Below are 22,392 nucleotides of genomic sequence, written 5' to 3'. Positions count from 1 at the left end.
TATAATACATTATAAGGGTATTTTTAAGGCATTACAGTGAATGCATAATACATTATATTAAAAATATATGTTATAAAATGTTATAACTTATGAATATTCATAAGTTTTAATGTATTATATTTAGTTATTTGTGATTATAGCTTTTAAGAGTATGATGATTTATAACACAGTGAACACATTGCATCCACTTTTTACAATGTATTATATTTCTCATAGTTATAGTGTATTTTTATCTTGCCATCTTTCTTATTACTATACTTATAAGTGGTCATTGATTGCTTTAAGTAAAGTAGCATAAGTCTTTTTTTTATTTTTTCCCCAAACAGTCATAAGATCAGATATCAGATCAGATGAATGTGTAATATAACACATTTGCTTTGGACTATTTTTATTGTAATATCAATTTGATTATTTTGATGGTACCCTTTAGACAGCTGTTGATAAGTAACTCTGCAACTACATGTCAGCTAGCAGTCATTGGAGTATTAGTAGTATGTATGCTGAATATATGCTAATACTTTATTTTGATGGTTCCCCAACAGACAAACTGACTATAAGCAACTTTGCAAGTACGTCACCGTTATACCTACCCTAGTCTCAGCCTCAGACGTCATGCCCAAGAAGGTCTGGCTACGCAAGACTATACCCTGACCTTAACCTAAGCCTAATAATACTCTAATGAGAGTTAGTTCACATGTAGTTGCAAAGAGACCATCAAAATAAAATGTAACCTAACATATAAAAATTGCTTTTTTTTTTCTTTTTTTGTTGTTGAAATGATTAACTAGCTCACATCAAAATGAATATTAGCCTCACAGGGAACACTCAAATAACACGCCACACATAACCACTCACAAGATGTAGTAAGATACTGTGCAGATCTTAATGTCAAGATACATAGTCCGTTATAAATGTAAAAGTAATTTAATATGGTGTTCATTGTGTTATAAATAATCATAATCATAAAAGTTATAATCACAAATGTGTAAGCATTATCGGCCTGGTTTCACAGACAGGGCTTAGGTTAAACTAGGATTAGGCAATAGTTCAATTAGGACATTTAAGTAATTTCTTATTAATTCTTATTCATGTGACTCTGAAGACTGGAGTAATGATGCTGAAAATACAGCTTTGATCACAGAAATAAATTACATTTTAACAGATATTCACACAGAAAACAGCTACTTTAAGAATATTTCACAATATTACAGTTTTTACTTTTGATTTAAAAATCTATATTTTTTCACTATTTTTATACTGAAAATATAAAAATGTACATTTTCAAATAAATTCAGCTTTTGTGAGCAGAAGAGACTTCTTTCAAAAACATTAAACATGTGACCAACCTCTTCCTATTTTTCTGCTGGAGGTCCTGGTCGTCTTGTTCAGATAGATGGCATGATCCATCGTGATCCAAAACAAACAAGATCAATCATCACAAAAATCATGTCACTGAGAACAAATCCAAGTTTCTGCCACGGCCGTCCCAGTTCCCTGAATCCTACAGAAGATGAACCGAAGAGGATCTGAACCAGAGGATTTGGAGAGATTTTCTGAAGGAATGGTCTCTGATCTCTTGTTAGGTGTTCTCTAACCTCATCAGGCATTATAGGAGAGACTCAGAGCTGTTATCATGACAAAATGAGGTTGCAAAAAGCGTGCCAATGATTTTGGCCTATGCATATTGGATAAAAACATTGGTTTTACTTATATATGGAAATCGCGTTTGGTCTCGTACTGTATCGCGTATCTTGTCAGTGTCTGCACTTGCTTGGCCATTTTTAGTGATAAACAGGAAAGTGGGTTCAGCTGAATTGTAAAAGTGATTTGTTAGAAGGGGTATAAAATAGGTTATTCTACCGCGGCAGCCCTCGTGTAAAGCCCTCCTAGTGTAAAGACCATCGACTCTACCGGATGACTCCACCGGACAGGGACACCGGCAGAGGACATAAGTATCGACTTTCGATTATCCTATATTATTCCTACTACTTGTTTCACTTCTGTTTTAGTTTATATAACCTATTCATACTATGTGTTTCCAGATCAATACTATCACTACCACTCGCAAACCACGCATCACACACTGTAGACGGCGCAATCCTATCAACCTGCGCACTTTGCCTATGTCTGCTAATACATTACTTTCTTTTTCTATTGGTCTCTGGAACTGTCAGTCTGCTGTCAACAAAGCTGATTTCATTACTTCCATTACTAGTCATTCAAGGCTAAACCTCATGGCCCTGACGGAGACCTGGATCAAACCAGAGGACAATGTTACACCTGCAGCTCTCTCCAATAATTTCTCCTTTTCCCACACCCCCCGTTTGACTGGAAGAGGTGGAGGTACTGGTCTGCTCATCTCTAATAATTGGAAGGTTACTCCTTTACCATCTCTGAGTATCAACGGCTCTTTTGAATCACATTCGGTTACTATTACCTACCCTCTAAAAATCCATTTTGTAGTTGTTTATCGTCCTCCAGGATTACTAGGTAACTTTGTGGATGAATTAGATTTATTGCTCTCAACCTTTCCTCAGGATGGTACTCCCTTTGTCTTACTTGGAGACTTCGACATCCACCTAGATAAACCTCAGGCTGCAGACTTCCACACTCTGCTTGCGTCTTTTGATCTCAAGAGAGTGCTAACTACGGCTACTCACAAATCAGGGAACCAACTGGACCTTATTTACACACAACACTGCTCCACTGATCATGTGCTGGTTACTCCACTACACACCTCGGATCACTTCCTCCTCTTAACCTCAACATGATTCCTGACACATCACATACCCCTCCACATGTCACTTTTCGACGTAACTTGCGTTCACTCTCACCCTCCCGGCTATCTGCTATGGTTTCATCTTCACTTCCTCCCCATAAACAGTTATCCTCTCTTGATGCTAACAGTGCTACTGATACTTTCTGTTCCACTCTGACATCTTGTTTAAATACTTTCTGCCCCTTATCTTCCAAGCCAACCCGTACCACCCCTTCTGCCCCTTGGCTATCTGATGTTCTCCGCGAACATCGTTCTAAACTCAGGGCCGCAGAAAGGGTATGGCGCAAATCACAAAATCCTTCTGACCTTAATTTATATCGATCACTCCTCTCTGACTTCTCTGCTAATGTTTCCACTGCTAAAAGGACATACTATCATGACAAAATTAACAATTCACCTAACTCTCGCATGCTCTTTAAAACATTTTCCTCCCTCCTTTGTCCTCCTCCTCCTCCTCCTTCATCATCTCTAACAGCTGACGACTTTGCCACATTCTTCATTAATAAAATTACAAACCTCACTGCACAATTTTCCACACCACAATCTATCAAACATATCTTACCAGCAAACATACACTCGTTCACATCTTTCTCTCCACTCTCTGAGGCAGAGGTCTCTAAACTCATCCTTTCCAGTCATCCTACTACCTGTCCGCTTGATCCTATTCCATCTCATCTCCTTCAAGTAATTTCTCCTGCAGTTGTACCTGCACTCACTCACATCGTTAATACATCGCTTCACATTGGAATTTTTCCCTCCGCATTTAAACAGGCTCGTATAACTCCACTTCTTAAAAAACCCACTCTTAACCCAACTCTTTTAGGGAACTATAGACCGGTTTCCCTTCTTCCTTTCATTGCAAAAACACTTGAACGAGTTGTGTTCAACCAAGTCTCTGTCTTTCTCACACAGAACAACCTCCTGGACAGTAACCAATCTGGCTTCAGAAGTGGACATTCGACCGAAACTGCCTTGCTTTCTGTTGTTGAAGCCCTCAGACTTGCAAAAGCGGCTTCCATATCTTCTTTACTTATCTTGCTGGATCTGTCTGCTGCTTTTGATATGGTCAACCATCAGATCCTCTTGTCAACCCTATTGAGAAAGGGCATCTCAGGAACCGCACTCCAGTGGTTTGAGTCTTACCTCTCTGATAGATCCTTCAAAGTATCTTGGAGAGGTGAGGCATCCAAGTCGCAACATCTAGTTACTGGGGTGCCTCAGGGCTCAGTTCTTGGACCACTTCTCTTTTCTGTCTACATGGCATCACTAGGTTCTGTCATTCAGAAACATGGCTTTTCATATCACTGCTATGCTGATGACACTCAACTCTACCTCTCATTCCATCCTGATGATCCGACGATAGCTGCTCGCATCTCAGCGTGTCTAACAGACATTTCTTGCTGGATGATGGACCATCACCTTCAACTCAACCTAGCTCAGACAGAACTGCTTGTAGTTTCAGCTAACCCATCGCTTCATCACAATCTCACCTTCCAGTTAGGCTCATCTACCATAACTCCTTCAAAAACAGCCAGAAACCTTGGAGATGTAATTGATGATAAGCTGAATTTCTCAGACCACATTGCTAAAACTGCCCGGTCCTGCAGATTTGCATTATACAATATTAAGAAGATCAGGCCCTTTCTCTCGGAACATGCAACACAACTCCTTGTTCAGGCTCTTGTTCTGTCCAGACTTGACTATTACAATGCTCTCTTGGCAGGTCTTCCAGCCAATTCTATTAAACCTCTACAATTAATCCAAAATGCCACTGCAAGATTAATCTTTAATGAGCCGAAATGAACGCACGTCACGCCTCTGTTCATCAATTTGCACTGGCTACCAATAGCTGCTCGCATTAAATTCAAGGCATTAATGTTTGCCTATAGAACCACCACTGGCTCTGCACCCCTTTACCTAACTTCATTACTTCAGACTTATATGCCTCTAGAAGCTTGCGTTCTTCAAGTGAACGACGCATTATTGTACCATCCCAAAGACACACAAAAACACTTTCACAGACTTTTTCATGAACTGTTCCCATCTGGTGGAATGGCCTGCCCAATTCAATCCGTGTAGCCGAATCCTTACCCATCTTCAAGAAACGGCTAAAAACTCGGTAACACTTTATTTCGATAGTCCACTTTAGACATTCTACTAACAGTAAGTAACTTTGCAACTACATGTCGACTAGCAGTCATTAGAGGATTAGTAGACTGTCTGTTTAATATCTTCTAACACTTTATTTTGATGGGTCCACAACATACAAGATACTGACTATCAGAAACTTTGCAAGTATACGTCAACTTATTCTACTAACCCTAAACCTACCCTAAAAGTCTAATCTGAGTTAGTAGACATGTAGTTGCAATTTAATGAGAATTAGTTGACATGTACTTGACATGTAGTTAAAAAGTTACTTATAGTTAGTAGCATGTCTAAAGTGGACTATCGAAATAAAGTGTAACCAAAAACTCATCTGTTCAATCTTTACTTGACCCTCTAACTCTAGCACTCTCTATTCTAATTTTATTTTATCTATGTCTTTTTATTAAAAAAAAATAAAAACATTTATAATAATTAATAATAATAATATTTATCTGTACTGCGTTAGGCTAACTGAGACCTGTAATAGCACTTGCACGTTGTCGCTCTTTTGTTGGTTTTGATTGCTTCTTATGTCCTCATTTGTAAGTCGCTTTGGATAAAAGCGTCTTGTAAATGACTAAATAAAAAATAAAAATAGTAATAAATATTAAATATTAGATTTCTATGATTTTTTTAATAAATATAAAACTGAAAAGCTTTGCTCACATTTACCAAGGGGCCTAATACTTCTGAGCTCACCTGTCCATCTGTCACTGTATGTAATACTGCTGTGAGAAAACAGCACAGCCCACACTTCAAGAAATACAGACATTATACAGCATTAGTCAAAAAATGCTTGGAATTACACATTCCGTATGAAACTGATATCTTTAATACATTCATTTCCCATTGGCAAATATTATCAAAGTGACTGGAAAACAGATAAAGATCTTGAATTTAATCTGTAGTTCAAAATGTCAAAACATTTAAAGAAGTCATGACATCCCAGTTTCACGCTGGAAAGTTTTGTTGCCCTCTAGTGATGTGAAGCAAATAATAACACCAAGAGGATGCAGATGAGTTTGTTTCTTCATCAGGTTTGGATAAATGTGTCTCTGCATGACTGTCTCAGCAATGGAAGCTCTGCAGTGAATGGGTGCCGTCAGAATGAGAGTCCAAACAGCTGATAAAAACATCACAATAATCCACACCACTTCAGTCAACATCTTAAAAACAGTTTATAAAAAATAATAAAAAAAAGACATTTTTAACCTTAAACCATTGCTTTTGGCCAAAATACGAGTCCATAATCTGTAAAAATGCTTCCTCCAAAAAGTCCATCTTCATATCTTAAAACCTTTTTATCAGCTGTTTGGACTTTCATTCTGACGGCACCCATTCACTGCAAGCCATAACTAGAAGAGACTCTTGTCACAAACCAAGAAACCATTCTAAACACCTTAGAAACTGCATTTAACAGCACATATTTCATAATATCACTGTATTACATAAAAACGTCGCACCAGAATAATATTTCTAATATGGGTCATGCTATGGGTTTTCAATTATTTTGAAATGTTGAGATTCAGTTAAAATGAAAGCAAAGGTTTCTGCACAAAAACATTTGTAAAACAGATTTTCCTCCCTCATTCTGACCCTCTGCCAGTGTTATGACCGGTGTCCTGATATTTCATCACACCCCTCAGATTGTCCTACCAGAGCTTTCTGCGCATGCGCACCTCAATATTGCATCCTTTTTCTCATGCTGAACAACAATTACTGTAATTGCATTACTGTAAGGGGTAGGTTTAGGGTTGGATAGGTGTAGATGTTAATAAAGCACAATCTAAGGGGTAGAAAAATGTATTTATTATTGGTTTCTGGCCGTAGCTGTATCCCTTATAGCCACAACAGCAAATAACACAATTACTGTATTTGCAATACCGCAAGGGTAGTTATAGATGTTAATGAACCATAATTTGACAGGTAGCATTTTTCGCTATCGAATTGGACTGTTTTAATGGGAGGTAGAAAAATATGACAGGATAGCACAAATCAACAGAACATCACGATTACAGGTGACGATGGAATTGATAAAGTACACACTGATATATTTGCAAATATCCACAAAATCACAATGTGGAGTAGGCAGAGAATGTTATTTTGGCAAAAAAAGATTGTTCATGTTAGGACCGCTTGTGTGTAATCATGACTAGTCAATGTCTCCATGTTTAGTAGATCAAGCTCTCCATTTAAGAGAAGAAAATGGCTTTTGAACAATATTCCGTCAAACAACTTATTGAAATAAAACACAGTAAAATTTGAAAGGCACATATTTCTCATCAAAACACATCGATATGAAAAGCTGTCTGGGACTGCGGTCAAGTCTTTCTGAAGAAGGAGTCCAGCGTGCCGCTGTTTCCCAGCACTCGCGCTCTCTTGGCCTGCGGGCCCCTCTGAGTCTTCGCCTGGCTCTTCCCGCGGGACGACTGCACCGGCCCGGCGCTGGACGCCGAGGAGAATGACTTCTGCAAGTCCAGAGCGAAGTGATAGTCCATGTGCTCAGGCATTTCCCAGACCAGCACCTTCAGTCCACAGCGCTCACACGCATGGAGATCCTCCCCGTCTGACGGAGCAACACCGCTGAGCGACTCCGATCCAGCCGCAGCGCTCCGGTGCTCAGGCAGAGCGGAGAGACAGTCTGCCAGCTGGAGCGTCTTCTCCAGACCCTTTCTTTGGAAGGAGGAGGAGATGCCAGGGGCATGTTCATCTTTATGAGCTTCCTCCTCTTGCTGTTTCTTCTTCTCAGCGGCCTTCTCAAACAGAGACTGGATGGCCCCCGGGCGCTTGGGGCTCGGCTGTGTTCTGGGGGTTTGTGGCGAGGCTATTGTGTTGAAGGTGCGTCACTGGACAGGAAGCTTGCTATTCCTCCGGATGAGGATGAGGGAACATCGCTGAACTTACTGGCCGACAGATGAAGACAAGTCAAAGCAGGAGACCTAAGAGAAAAACAATCAAGCCTTACAGAAATAACTCGCTTGACTAAAAATGCATGTCAATAACCGGCTAACTCTTGCATGTTCTGCGTGCCTCTGTGTGAACGAATGGTGCGGTTTTTCTCAATATATGAGACATTAACATCTCTAGAGCTGCTCTGAGAGTCACTTCACATGCTTTACACCGTTTACTGTGAGAAAAAGAAACCCACTCAAACTGAAAGACCTCACGACAACTCGCCAAAATAAAAGTTCCGTTTAACTTGAAGAAATTATGACAGACATATATTACTATTGTATACTAAAATGTAATTCTCAAGTTATAATAACAATAATAATATTTTTAAGGAATATCAAACAACCAAGGTATTTCTTCATTAATGTATACAGTGCTGTTGTGTAGCATCTCGTTTGAGAATAAGATGCAATGTTTTGTTGAAAATTTGAATTTTATTATGATTATGATCTTAAAAGACTGATTAAATTAGCTTTATTAACTCACTTAACTAGACACTATTTTTTATGACAAATGTGTATGAATCTTGAAACAGAATCCAAAAAATAAAACAATTTGTTAAATTTTGTTAAATTTGTAGAAGAAAAAAAAAAAGTAAATGGCAAAATACAGACTTTAATATTTGGATCTAGATCAGACTTTGGCTACAGTTGGTCATTATCACTCACCACGCCTCCTGGTGGCTTCCTGTGGTATTGAGGCTCTTGATGATGGCCAGGCTGTCGGAGGTCATCTTCACAGCATCATAACGAACAAGAGCACAGCAGCAAGAAAAACTCTGACCTCCAGCCTGCCGGACGCCCACCGTCAGCTGTTTGGCCACCCGCCCGTTCTGCAGACAAATCCACACACAAGCATCACATATGAAGAGAAGAAACACATTAGTGATGTCCAGTTCACCAAACCGGAGTGAATCGTCAGAAACAGCTCGAGCTCCAGCAGCACAGATCTCCAGGTTACTTGATCTGATCTCACTTCCAGACGCCTGACAGTCACTGCGAAATAATAATGTTCATTCAGCGCTCCAGTTCCTCCAACAGTCACTGAACTGAGGTCAACTCGGACCGATGAGCCGCTGATATGCAAAACAAACACAAATTAACGCGTTTATGGTTTCGTATTGCTATTGTACAAAGGTAAGCTGGTGAAGACTAGTTTATTCACTTTAGACAAGGAAAACATCCACGTTTCACATCATTATTGCTGTGATAATTGCACAATGACGTAACGTATTATGAAAACAAACAGGTGAATCTGTCATTTGAACCAGTTCATTGAAACAAACTGTCTGAAAGAAACAACTAACACAGAAAAGAATCAGACTTCCCATCATTATGTGACATCATCAAAGGCTGTAATATCAGTATTTTAATCTAGAATTGCACTTTCTGCTATAAACATCTTGAAACTGCAAAGCAACATGGATGTTTGGTGTAAATGATGGTTCCTGTAAAAATCTGAATAAGCAAATCTTCCGGCTCAAGCAACAGATATTTGCTGTGTTAATAGAGAAAGCGCGGTCATAAGTATGCATTTATCAGCATTTCACTTCATTTCAAATCTCTGAATGTGGCTCAGTCCATCAGAATGATTCATTGACTATAAACCAGCACTACTTCACTGATAACGGACTCACCATATCTCTGTCTTTGTTCAGTCGTTCCTGTAACTCGAGGGCCAGCTGATGAAGCCAGTGCTGCACCTGCACAAGAGAGCGGGTTACATCAAGAGTGCACACCAGTCTCAAATCTGCCATGTACTAGGGCTGTCAAAATGGCTGAAAAACTACATTCGAATTTTGTACTAAAATATTAGCAATATTCTAATTTAAAAGGCATAATTTCAGCTAGGGGGCAAAAGCTTTTGGCTTCTCTCCTGAGGCCACAAGAGGGCGCATCGAGCTAAATATTACTAATGCATGTTTCTTCAAAGCAATAAAATAACACCACTTTCTTTGAAAAAAAGTGCATAATGTTTGAAATAATGTTTATAAACCATATATAATTAATTACGTGTAGTTTAATACAAAGGCCTGAAAACCAATCACAAAGTGTACTTTTCCATTTATTTATTTATTTTTATTTATTTTATTTATTTAGTCATTTAGCAGACGCTTTTATCCAAAGCGACTTACAAATGAGGACATAAGAAGCAATCAAAACCAACAAAAGAGCAACAACGTGCAAGTGCTATTACAAGTCTTGGTTAGCCTAACGCAGTACAGATAATTATTATTATTATTGTTGTTATTTTTTAATAAAAAGACATAGATAAAATACAATTAGAATAGATAGTGCTAGAGTTAGAGGGTCAAGTAAAGATGGAACAGATGAGTTTTTAGCCGTTTCTTGAAGATGGGTAAGGATTCGGCTGCTCGGATCGAGTTGGGCAGGTCATTCCACCAGATGGGAACAGTTAATGAAAAAGTCCTTGAAAGTGTTTTTCTGTGTTTTTGGGATGGTACAATAATTCGTTGTTCACTTGAAGAACGCAAGCTTCTAGAGGGCACATAAGTCTGAAGTAAAGAATTTAGGTAAAGGGGTGCAGAGCCAGTGGTGGTTCTGTAGGCAAACATTAATGCCTTGAATTTAATGCGAGCAGCTATTGGTAGCCAGTGCAAATTGATGAACAGAGGCGTGACGTGCGTTCTTTTCGGCTCATTAAAGATTAATCTTGCAGCGGCATTTTGGATTAATTGTAGAGGTTTAATAGAATTGGCTGGAAGACCTGCCAAGAGAGCATTGCAATAGTCAAGTCTGGACAGAACAAGAGCCTGAACAAGGAGTTGCGTTGCATGTTCCGAGAGAAAGGGCCTGATCTTCTTAATATTATATAATGCAAATCTGCAGGACCGGGCAGTTTTAACAATGTGGTCTGAGAAATTCAGCTTATCATCAATCACAACTCCAAGGTTTCTGGCTGTTTTTGAAGGAGTTATGGTAGATGAGCCTAACTGGAAGGTGAGATTGTGATGAAGCGATGGGTTAGCTGAAATTACAAGCAGTTCTGTCTTAGCTAGGTTGAGTTGAAGGTGATGGTCCATCATCCAGCAAGAAATGTCTGATAGACACGCTGAGATGCGAGCAGCTATCGTCGGATCATCAGGATGGAATGAGAGGTAGAGTTGAGTGTCATCAGCATAGCAGTGATATGAAAAGCCATGTTTCTGAATGACAGAACCTAGTGATGTTTAAAAACATGAGATGCAGTGGGATGGGGAAAAACTGCTAGAAAGTCTCGAGATATGTTTTTTAAAAGTTGGACTTGTTCATTGTACATGGCTTTCTAAACATGCAGCTCTCTTCTGTGAGATGCGAGTGCAACAGTGATAGATGTCCCTCTAGAAAATGCGATAAATATGCGTTCTGTGTGAACAGATTTGACGTAAACAACATCATCTCCGCATCGAAGTTCTCTTTTTCTGCAGTATTTTGAATGAACAGCGTAGCAGCGCCGCATCCAGTGGGTTAGAGGCATAGGCTAAAAATAGCAATGACACCTGCATCGTCATCACATCTTGTGCGCAACTGATAAAGCTGTCCAACGCACACCTACAATTGCAACGTTTTTGCATTCAAATGTGGTTTTATTTTTAATTCGATGAATATTTGAAATTCTATTTTTTTTTTTGACGGCCCTACCATGTACCTGCTGTCTTGTAGCCAGACAGGTTTTTCCTGGGAAGTTCTTGCTGCAGCCGATGGATTTGGGGAGCTGTCGAGGCTTCACAGGCTCAAACTCGATCCCTCGGCACAAGTCATACAGCCACGACCTGAGGAACAGAGATGAAACAAGCAACTCTACCTGAGATACATTTACAACAGAACTTTGACGTTTTAGGATTGTATTGATTTGGATCAATTTGTCAGGCCTGAATCCTTCTCAGGCACATCTTCCACTGGCAGGTTTCTCATGATGATGACAACACAACACACACCTCTGCGCTTTAACAGGGGACTTCAGGAGACACGTCCAGCTCATTTTTAATAAAGGAAGACAGTTTATGACTATTTTCTTAACATTACAGCACGCAATGAGAGTTCTAGCAATCAAACATGAAAGACTCACATTATTCTTTCTGTGGAATCACAACTAATGGGCTATGAATAGCTGCAATCACAATTCACCTTCAAGTTGTTTACTGTCATTAGTTTTGTGGCATTTTTGTAAGTGTATAATGGCGTTATTGTTAAATGAATAATGGTATTTCAAGGGAAAACACTGAAAAAATATATAGATTTCTGTAAATAATTTTGCATGAACAAACTGTTGTCTCACCCTCCACGTTTCCATGTCTTGTACTGCGCCACCACGCAGGGTTTGTTTCTGAGCTCGGGGTTGATCCTCTGCTCCACTTGCACATAGAAGCAATCCATGTCCACCAGCGCTACCACTCTCTCCTTCCCAGAGTCCATCGACACAAACACTTCAATAACTCAGGAAAGACACAAACACTTCAATAACTCACGAAAGACACAAACACTTCAATAACTCACGAAACAACCGCGCGCTCTTCTTCTGTTCTTTGGGGATCGCGCGCTGAGTCTGTGGACTGCTCTCTAGTGGACTTCAGCTCAATAACCAAGACTTTGGCTCCTATTTGATATCAATTGTTTTTCAGTTTTACTAGCTTACTTATAATATTATTATGTTATATACATGTGCATATATGTAATATTTAGAACGTGTACAGGATAAAATAAAAAAGCAAAAAATAAATACAAAATGCATGTACTGCATTTCTTTATTATTATTATTATTATTAAGTCAAGTCACCTTTATTTATATAGCGCTTTTAACAATGTAAATTGTGTCAAAGCAACTGCACAATATAAAAAAAAGGAAAATAGTGTGTCAATAATGTAAAATGACAAGATTTGGCCTCTGGCCAAACGAACCAGCAGTTGTAAGGGCTGTTTTGTTTTTTGTTTTTGTTTTTAATGTCAAAAGAAAGGCAGACTGCCACATGCAGTGCCTCATTTGGATGTGTCTGAAGTCTTGGAGCTCGACTTCCCTACGTTTCTCCTACAAATGGGCCTTGAGCTTGTTTGGAGGTTCTAGCAGGGGAGCGCAGCTACTTCTATACCAACGGCGGTCCGCGGGGATCGTCCTCTTCCACCGAGCGCGGAGCTTCGGGAGGGACACACATGGATCGGTGAGGGAGGGAGGGGACACCCGCCTAGCCAGCCAGATCAGCCGAATCAACCCTAGCGATCAATGGGGTGACAGATGTCGCAGCCAGATCGCCCTCACATCCAGTTTTCACTGTGCGTTCATGCGGCTTATAAACCTCGGACTCCAGCGTTGCTTCTCTTGACGGTAACCTCATATTCACTCACTGCTTTCACGCGCTGGCTATATTTAAGCGATCGAATATGGATGTACGAAACACGACACGAATACGAATTGTGTATTAATTCGTTTATTATACTCTTTTAAAACTTAAACAGTTGGTATTTACCACAATGCTTTGCTGCCATTCGCAGCGCTGCCATTGGCTTACGTAATAGTGACGTAAACTGAAGGCATTTTGTGGTCTACATACAGAAAGGTTTATTTTATTTATTTGTTTTGGAGTTGTCCTTATTTCAACCACAGTTTTTGCTCAGATTTCTGATCGTTTGTCATATCATGCCCAGCTTTTAACTTTGTTTTCCAAATATATATATATATTTTTTACACTTATGACATGTCATTCCATAAGGAATATTATGTGATTAATTTGCTACTTTTGCTGGCAAAGTTTAGTATAAATAAATGTACGGTGAAACCATTATTTCTAAATTAAGCAATACCTCAAATATATTCATAATCTGAATAAAGCTGTTAAATATATTAATTTATGTCAAAATTTCCATGTTTTTAAAAAAATGTCATGTCCATGTAATCCCTCTTTGATCTCAGCTCTGTCTTGCTGTAGTTTGTCGGAGCAGGTGTGGGACTGGGCTGTGTTATTCATCTCGAAGCTGTTGGCCTTTAGCACCACCCACGAGTTACGCAACACCCGAAAACATAACTCCCTGCTGCACACTTAGTCTTTCACAGCCAGAACAAGTTTTGAAGTTGGTGGAAATGTCTGGGAAAGTTGTGTTGCATTACTTCAATGGCAGAGGGAAGATGGAGTCTGTCCGATGGCTGCTGGCTGCAGCTGGAGTCGAGGTTTGTGGCATAAAACCTGGAAAAGTTGTTCACGTCGATACAATTAAATAGGATTTACATGTAACTTCTTTATAAAGATGCATGCGTGCATTGCAAATAGTATGCATGAGAACTTACTGTAGACACTTTAGTAATTGAATGTGTTCATCATAATGCAATCTCGAGATAAATGGGTTTGATTTATTGTGGTATTGTGTTGTCTTTACAGTTTGAGGAAGTGTTTTTGACCAAAAGGGAGCAGTATGAAAAACTGCTCAATGGTATGTTAACTATTCAGTAAATTCCTCATCTCTTATTGTTTTATAGTCCTATATAATAATAATATTTGTATTTTTTAATGTAGATGGAGCCCTGATGTTTCAGCAAGTGCCTTTGGTTGAAATAGATGGGATGCAGCTCGTGCAGTCAAAGGCTATCTTGAATTACATCGCTGGAAAACACAATCTATATGGAAAAGACCTTAAAGAACGGGCTATGTAAGCGTCATCCTTTTTATGAAAAGTGTTATGATTCCAAGTGGCCTTGCGTTTCCACCACACCTAAGCAGTTATAACTGAAAGCATGTGTTTTTGTCCCGAAGGATCGACATGTATTCAGAGGGGGTCAGTGATCTCATGGAACTGGTTATAATGTATCCTTTCACACCGCCTGAAAACAAACAGAAACACCTCAGTAATATGGAGCAAAAGGCCAAAGATCGCTTTCTTCCAGTGTTTGAAAAGGTACTGACAGCTCTGACGATGCCCTCTGAAAGAAACACTTCACTTTCCCATTTTGAAGCATGATTATCCAACATTGGACACATAAAACTGCAACTACGGATTGTGTTTCTGGTTTGTAGGGTCTTGCACAATCTCAGTTCCTTGTGGGAAACCAGTTGAGCCGTGCTGACGTTCACCTTCTTGAAGTCACTCTGATGCTGCAGGAGTTACTCCCTACAATACTTTCAACCTTTCCCAAAATCCAGGTGCTTCCCACACACACACAACCCCAAAATTGCTTAATGAAACCATTTTTCAACATGATGCTGTAGTTAGTTTATTACAATAACATCCTTAAACATTGGCATATGACAAAACAGCCATGGAGTCATGTCAAGTTTCACTGATCATACAAATGATTAAAAAAAATAAAACTGTACTGTAGTCAGAAACACAGTAATAGAGAGTAGTGTGGTCTGGTTTAGTGAAGGAGTGAGTTTTCCTACGATTCAAAGAAATAATTCCTGTGATCTAAAGTAGCGGTACAGCAAACACATTGTATCTGTCGTTTATCTAATAAGCATTGTGATTATAAATCCTGTATAACCTTTCATTTGTTTTGCAGGCGTTTCAGGAGAAAATGAAGGCCTTGCCAACAATCAGCAAGTTCCTCCAGCCGGGCGGTGCAAGAAAACCTCCACCCGATGAAGCATATGTGAAAACCGTGAAGGAGGTGTTGAGCCACCTTTTCATATAGATAGAAGACCCATGGTTTTACATTAATTTGAATTAATTAACAGTCAATTCAAAACCATTAGATGCTGTAGATGCATTAGATTCCTTTGTGTTACAAGATTAAAGCTGAGACTCTAAAATGGACAGATTTATTTGGAATGTACAAGATACAATTTGGTGATAAACAGTGAAATGAACACTGCAACGGTCCAGTAGATGCTGTGAGAAAGGTCCGTCCACGAACTCTTAGAAGATCAAAATTCGCAAAACCATGAGGAGGCTGAAAACAGAAGACAAACCAGCAGAATAATCAGCTGTCAGTGCTTTGCCACATCTGCACCGGTCAATGTGAATTACCATGTATGTGATACAGTAATAATACTCCAGCTTACTTCTGTGAATTGCTTTATTGGAGCAGATCAATAAAATGATTTAATATAACCCTCCTTGTGCTCATGTAGTGAAAAGCAATGTGTGACTTTGACTGCGTTTGACGTCTTGCATCAGACATGGCTCTTGGCTATTAGGTGAAATGATGTTCGTCTGATTTTGATTAAGAAATCACTCCCATTAAACGCTCCCAGAACAAATACATAAACATTGAATATCATCAAGTCTGAACATATCTTTATAAAACTTAACACAAGAATTGATATATTTTACAACTGTGATGGTCTGAGCTAAAGTTTTACCTCAGTCCTGCCATGATTCCTGCAGGCATTAATTTCCCAGATTTCCTGAATCTCATTCCCATCACAGCAGTCAGAACACCGGCGGAGACTAGAGTGAAGAAAGTCATGAAAAAGTACGATATATGCTGCATTTCTAAAGGATGGCCATTAGTGGTTTAATTTGTATACTCACTCAGAGAGGTCCAGTAATCGTGTGGATCATTTGTTATTCTATAAGCTCCATACGCAGACACACTTCCAAAGAAGAGTCCAGCCATTAATGACACCACACTCCCTGCAGAAGTCAGGAATCACATTAAACATCTCCAGCAATAAGATCTTATGGGATGAATACAGATTACAGACACAGCACACCAAAGCCTTTAAATATTATGATTTTGCAATTATGTTACCATGGTAGCATGTTCGAAAATATAGCAATAGCATAGTACTTTTCGTTAGCTATACATGCAGATTTGGAAGGTGCGTAATGCTTAAATCTCTATTTGAACCATGAAAAGTGGACAAAAAAACAAACTTACATTTTAGATTTCTAAAGCTATTTTATCATCTGCACACCACAGTGAAGAAATACCTTTTGTTTTGTAGCCCATAAAGCCGCCCAGAGCCAGAGCCGCAGCATAGGCGAAGCCCCACCAGTCCACTGCCATTCTGAGCTAGAAACCTGGATAACAAACACATACTGCAGTACAAACACAACAACACCTTATTACTACAAACCAACACATTCAGCAATGCCATTACCAGACACAAGAGCGGACAGTCTGACTCTCATCTGATCTTGCGCTGAAGTTCATAACAAGGAAGTGACGACATGATGACGTGCTTTTGGCGCCAAATCAGAAAGCGCACCACTCCACTCCGAGACATACTGAAGTCTTACATGAGCATAGATTTATGAAAACAGTGTTTTCTTTTCTTTTGTACTGTACGTGTGTGCGAGCGCATTACCACGTGATTTGTGTGTGGTTAAGAAAAGGATACCAAATTATATTAAAATACCTGCGCAGATCTTTCCATTTATTCAATTTTACAGTTTAATGTACTATATAACTTTGAAAAATAATGCATTTCCGAGCTTTAAAAATCTTTTTGGATCTGTAGTTTAATTCCTGGTAATAGTGGTAGTGGGGGAAAGTGTTTTGTTGTTGTTTGTTCTGTTATAGAGCAGGTGTTATAGTTGTACTCAGGCCGTTTTGAATTTTATTCCTTCACATGATATGAGTTCTTGATATCATCAATTCAATTTTTACTAGTTAAAATGCTATTCATAAAAGATATTCACATGGAGTTATTGTAGCCTGCAGGGATGGATCTCGAGCAGACAGCAACACAAAAATAATATGAGTGACAGCCTAATAATTCAATACTGTATTACACTTATTCAACAAATATATTGTACTAACTTTGACATTTAGGCTCTTCAGAAAACATGTTTTAATACACCACAGTCAAAAGGTTTCGATCAGGGTTTTTATTTATTTATTTTATTTTTTTTAAAGAAGTCTGTTCTGCTCTTTATTTAGTCCAAAATACAGCAAAAACAGCAATGCAGTGAAATATTTTTATTATTTAAAATAACTGATTTCTATTTGAATACATGTTAAGTGTAATGTATTTCTGTGATCTGCAGCTGTATTGTCAGCATCATTACTCCAGTCTTCAGTGTCACATGATCTTCAGAAATCATTCTGATATACTGATTTACTGCTCAACAAACATTATTAAACATATACATATATAAAAGAGTCCAAATATTTTTATTCAACCAAATAGTTAGAATACATTTGATGGAGAACCAAAGGATTTGATGCTCAGAACAGAGTAACTACTGTAATTAAGCCATGACTCCTGGGGGCGTTTTACCCCACAGACTAGGTTTGAAAATAAAATTCTGTCATTCTGAAAATATAATTATTATTTATAACATGTACGTCCTATCTACAGGCCCTACGCTAGTCATGGTAACAATTACAATTAACAATATATTAACTAACATTAAAGAGCAAGTTTACGTACTTGATGCTTTGCCGTACGTGCCTACATCATTATTGTTAAAATACACTTGCTGGCCTTCATGATTTAAATAATGAACAGGAAAGCATATTTCAGCCGTATCTACTGTAATCTACCTTATCAGATAAATGATTGTTCAGGTAGGCCTATGTAAGCCATAAGACCCTTGATATAATATATTTTGAGCGCTGGGAAGTGATTTTCAATGACTCTTTCTGCAGTTGCATCTTTAAACCAGTAGGTGGCTGTCTTCAGTCACTGATTTGATCAAGAACAAAACGCCACATTTTACAGTTAAAACAATTAACACAGCCACTGCCTAAACAGATTGCAGGCATATGTTTACATTTAAATTGCATGCATAATTTTCCCAAAACAAAACATAATTTGTCATATATTGCATGCTCTGAATTACCCTGAAATGCTGGGTCTGTAATACACACGGCATCGGAAATGGAGTGCTTTAAATAGTTCACAATTGAAATTTAAAGAGTATATACCAAGTATAAACCATAAACCTGTCAATTCCCAGAGCAAACAAGCATAAATAAAAGTATAGAAGGAACAAGACTTGAGAAGAAGGAGACAAAGTGATGTGGGTAGAGGAAGAGGCCCAGAAATAGTGAAATAATGTTCCTTTACCATTTTATGTGTTGTCTGTGCAAAAGACCCTTTACAAAGTTTCTGTAAAGCCGTACAAATTGTCATTCCTTGATAATTGTCCCCAAATCTGTCTCCCGTGTTTTCAACTTGATGCTCTTTAAACAAATAAGATAAATATCTGTAAACTGAAGGCTACATTGATCAACTGGAGCCCCTCAGTATTCAGTTTTCAACATTTATTAAACAATAATAAAAAAAGATTCTGTATTCATCAGCAAAAACCACATACATACATGAATCCAGTTTAGCAGATGTTTATTTGTCATCAGTTCTCTCTATGCTGCCCCCAATGGACGAATCCAGAACTAGCTGGAAAGTTCATGAACTTGCTGGTGCTGATGAACACACAGTATAAAGCTAAGACACTCACTGAACTGGAGTCAAAGCTAAAAGCCTTACGACGCCACCAGAGAGACAACTCGACTGAGGAGCAAAAGTAGACCACAAAAGCCACTGAAAATGTTGAGCCTGCATGGATTCCAGCCTTCCCTCAGCTCATTCATGGGAATGGACTGGCCGGTGCGCAGTCTCTGGCCGGAGGTCACATCTCTTTTCAGACACGGAGAGCAACTGCAGGAGCTGGAGAAACTTCAGCACAAGATCTTTGAGGAGATCCAGCAGATGCCACCCTCGCAGATCTACCCTGTCGCCTGCACCATGGAGAACGAGGGAAGCAGCTTTGCTTTGGCGCTGGACACTAAAGACTTTTCCCCAGAAGAACTGTCAGTCAGACAGGTGGGCAGGAGGCTGCATGTCAGCGGAAAGAGCGAGAAGAAGCAGGAGGATGGGAAGGACTCGTACTCTTCCAGAAGTCAAGAGTTCAGACGGGTGTTTGATCTGCCTCAAGGAGTGAATCCTGAGGCGGTGACCTGCTCCATGGCTGATGGAAAGCTCTACATACAGGCACCAGTAAATCAGCCATCTGAAGCAGCTGAGAGGATGCTGCCCATTGACTGTCAAACTGTGAAGACAACGCAGCCAGAGACAGCCGAGACACAACACGACTCCAGCGCCACACAGAAGAGCTGAAACACCTGAGGACAAGACCTGCTCAACTCTGCTATATTACATGATGATATCTATATAAACCTTGTGTTTTTGGTTGTTGCTACTTTAAGAAAATAAAAAAATTATATGATTTTCTATTGAACAATATAAATATAATGACTCAAAAATTGCGTCTTCCATTGATTTGTTCTTCTCTTCTCTTTGTCATTTTGTCCAAAATAGACATGATCTTTGTAAACACTCGTCTACAAAAACAAATGCTAGAAAATATTTACAGTAATGAATAAAATGACATTAAAATTTCAACGCTGACATTTTCTTATGAAGTTACAGTGGTAAATGACAAACATCTAAATTGAAATATTAAACAAAATAAGTGTATATTAAAAATATTTATAATAAATATTTTATTTATAAAAATTAGGAAAATATTTAAAATAAATATTTTACTACAGATGAACCAGATGGAACATTTAGTCAGTGCTGAGGGACGTTCAGGCTCACACCGGTGTCCAACGTTTTGCTCCGGTTTCCAGGTTGAACGACATGTTTCCTGGAAACGGTGTGTAACGGTGTACAATGGGTTTTCTCTTGTTTGGTGGGTGTGTCAGAAATGTCAGCCCAATCAGCAGCAAGGTCTATATAAACCACACGGTATGATCGCACAATGGGTCCAAGTGAAGTCATTAAATATACACATATTATATTTAATATGTGTCCACTGCAGCTCGGTATATGCAACAATTGAAGATATTAGAAGACATGTTTGTCGTAAGAGTTCTATAGTAACATAGCATATCAACACCTCCGTGAAGTTGGCCCCCCACCCAAAGCAAAACGTTGCAAAAATAGTCTCATTCGTTTGTGCTCCGTTTGTGCTGTAAAAAAATGTGTTTGTGCTGCTTTGGTTTGTTAGATATAAAACATTTATTCAAAGGTCATTCTGAGGTCACTCAGCCCCCCACATGCTCCAAATTCACCCCAAATATCCTCGTTTGTTTGTGCTTCGTTTGTGCCGCTGAAAGTTTTGTTTGTGCTGCTTTGGTTTTTTGTAAGACATTATATTATAGGCGATGACGTCATCAGCCCCCCTACACGCTCCAAATTCACCCAAAATAGGCTCAAACGTTAGTGCTTCGTTTGTACCGTAACAATTTTTGTTTGTGCTGCCTCAGTTTTTAAAATATTAGATACTGAATTTTGGGGTCGATGACGTCACCAGCCCACCAACACGCTCCAAATTCACCCAAAATACTCGTGTTTGTTTGTGCTGGTTTGTGCCTTAAAAAAATAGTTTGTGCTGCTTCGGTTTTTTAGATATTAAAATAATATTTAATGGTCATTCTGAGGTCACTCAGCCCCCCATATGCGCCAAATTCACCCCAAATATCCTCGTTTGTTTGTGCTTCGTTTGTGCTGGTTTGTGCTGATAGAAGTTTCATTTGTGCTGCTTTGGTTCTGTTTTTTTTAACAATACAGTTGAAGTAAGACCCTAACTTACCGATAGACTGTGTGTTTCCAACGGATCACCAGATGTGTGGAATGTAACACCAACTCCAAGGTAAATGTTTTTACTTGTTACTGTATGTCTTTATGTGAATAAAATAGTATGTCATAAATACACACACCATAATATGTTGCTGTATCTCCGTGCTTATACAAGCTACGTGTGTGCAGTGGCGCCTGCAGGTGTACGGCTGTGCTGTGAGCGCTCAGACTGACCTGAGATCTGCCCCGCAAACATTTCAGCAGTAAATTATAGGCTGTGCATCCCGTATGCTGTCGACTTACCTTTATGAGCAAAAATTACGTCGTATTTTGTGTAAGTTGTGTCCACTATCAAGGAAAAAATGCAAGTGACCACTCTGGCGCCTCCATGTCCTGCAAAGTGCGCTTCAGCTTCCACACTTCTCACAAATGATTAGATATGCACCTAGCGCACATTTATATAGTCCACATATTAAAACTAACATTGTGATATACTTGAACTGTTTATATCTATAGATTTTATTTTAGGCAAGTCATGATGATTTGAGAAGGCTAAATTGATCAAACATAGGCTATGATCAGCTCATTGTCTGCTGCTGGCCGCTTGGTCGTTACTTAAAAAAAATACATTTAACGAACAAAAAGTGCTCCAAACGTTTTTATAAATGTACAAAAAAATTGTGCATACTCTCGGAAAAAATTCTGCAGGCGCCCCTATTATTATATGTATTATAGTGAAGTGACATACGGCCAAGTGTGGTGACCCATACTCAGAATTCGTGCTCTGCGTTTAACCCATCCAACGTGCACACACACAGCAGTTAACACACACAGCTGTGGGCAACCATTTATGCTGTTGGGGGTTCGGTGTCTTGCTCAAGGGCACCTCAGTCGTGGTATTGAGGGTGGAGAGAGCGCTGGACATTCACTCCCCCCACCTACAATCCCTGCCGGCCCGAGACTCGAACCCACAACCTTCGGATTACGAGTCCGACTCGCTAACCATTAGGCCACGACTTCCCACATGGAAGTGTGTGATAGTGCACAGCAT

General features: G+C 39.2%; 3 protein-coding genes and 1 pseudogene across 6 annotated transcripts; 2 read left to right on the top strand and 2 right to left on the bottom strand.

Moving 5' to 3' along the window:
• Window positions 1-6,726: 6,726 nt before the first annotated feature.
• On the bottom strand, window positions 6,727-12,345 carry LOC306882142 (DNA polymerase eta-like; annotated as a pseudogene). The gene is made up of 5 exons (XR_013785902.1): window positions 12,158-12,345; window positions 11,528-11,750; window positions 9,516-9,581; window positions 8,548-8,711; window positions 6,727-7,866 (listed from the first exon to the last, which is right to left on the bottom strand). The product of XR_013785902.1 is annotated as a DNA polymerase eta-like (transcript).
• Window positions 12,346-12,941: 596 nt separating this feature from the next.
• LOC306882700 (glutathione S-transferase 3-like) lies at window positions 12,942-15,929 on the top strand. Of its 2 annotated transcripts, none has more exons than XM_079437532.1 (7): window positions 12,942-13,198; window positions 13,800-14,038; window positions 14,247-14,298; window positions 14,382-14,514; window positions 14,619-14,760; window positions 14,880-15,005; window positions 15,365-15,929. In XM_079437532.1, the coding sequence occupies exons 2-7, from the start codon at window positions 13,952-13,954 to the stop codon at window positions 15,494-15,496; spliced, it is 672 nt and encodes a 223-aa protein (XP_079293658.1). In that variant the 5' UTR covers window positions 12,942-13,198; window positions 13,800-13,951; the 3' UTR covers window positions 15,497-15,929. The 2 variants fall into 2 exon arrangements, with proteins under 2 accessions (XP_079293658.1, XP_079293657.1); XM_079437531.1 differs by having other exon boundaries at window positions 12,946-13,198; window positions 13,784-14,038; window positions 15,365-15,914.
• LOC306882701 (transmembrane protein 14A-like) lies at window positions 15,057-16,977 on the bottom strand. Of its 2 annotated transcripts, XR_013785282.1 has the most exons (6): window positions 16,911-16,977; window positions 16,741-16,830; window positions 16,339-16,440; window positions 16,167-16,254; window positions 15,867-16,017; window positions 15,057-15,754 (listed from the first exon to the last, which is right to left on the bottom strand). XR_013785282.1 is itself a non-coding variant. In XM_079437533.1 (5 exons), the coding sequence occupies exons 2-5, from the start codon at window positions 16,814-16,816 to the stop codon at window positions 15,721-15,723; spliced, it is 300 nt and encodes a 99-aa protein (XP_079293659.1). In that variant the 5' UTR covers window positions 16,817-16,830; window positions 16,911-16,977; the 3' UTR covers window positions 15,057-15,720. The 2 variants fall into 2 exon arrangements, 1 of the variants encoding a protein (XP_079293659.1); XM_079437533.1 differs by lacking the exon at window positions 15,867-16,017.
• Window positions 16,978-19,304: 2,327 nt separating this feature from the next.
• Window positions 19,305-19,874, top strand: LOC306882766 (heat shock protein 30-like; the record flags this gene model as incomplete). Its single annotated transcript, XM_079437639.1, has 1 exon — window positions 19,305-19,874. One exon carries the CDS (start codon window positions 19,305-19,307, stop codon window positions 19,872-19,874), a length of 570 nt encoding a protein of 189 aa, XP_079293765.1.
• Window positions 19,875-22,392: the final 2,518 nt, after the last annotated feature.

The sequence above is a fragment of the Barbus barbus genome (genome assembly GCF_936440315.1).
Source record: "Barbus barbus genome assembly, chromosome: 16".
NCBI lineage: Eukaryota > Metazoa > Chordata > Actinopteri > Cypriniformes > Cyprinidae > Barbus > Barbus barbus.
Note: the sequence above shows the minus strand (reverse complement) of the source record. Positions and strands in the feature narration are given on the sequence as shown.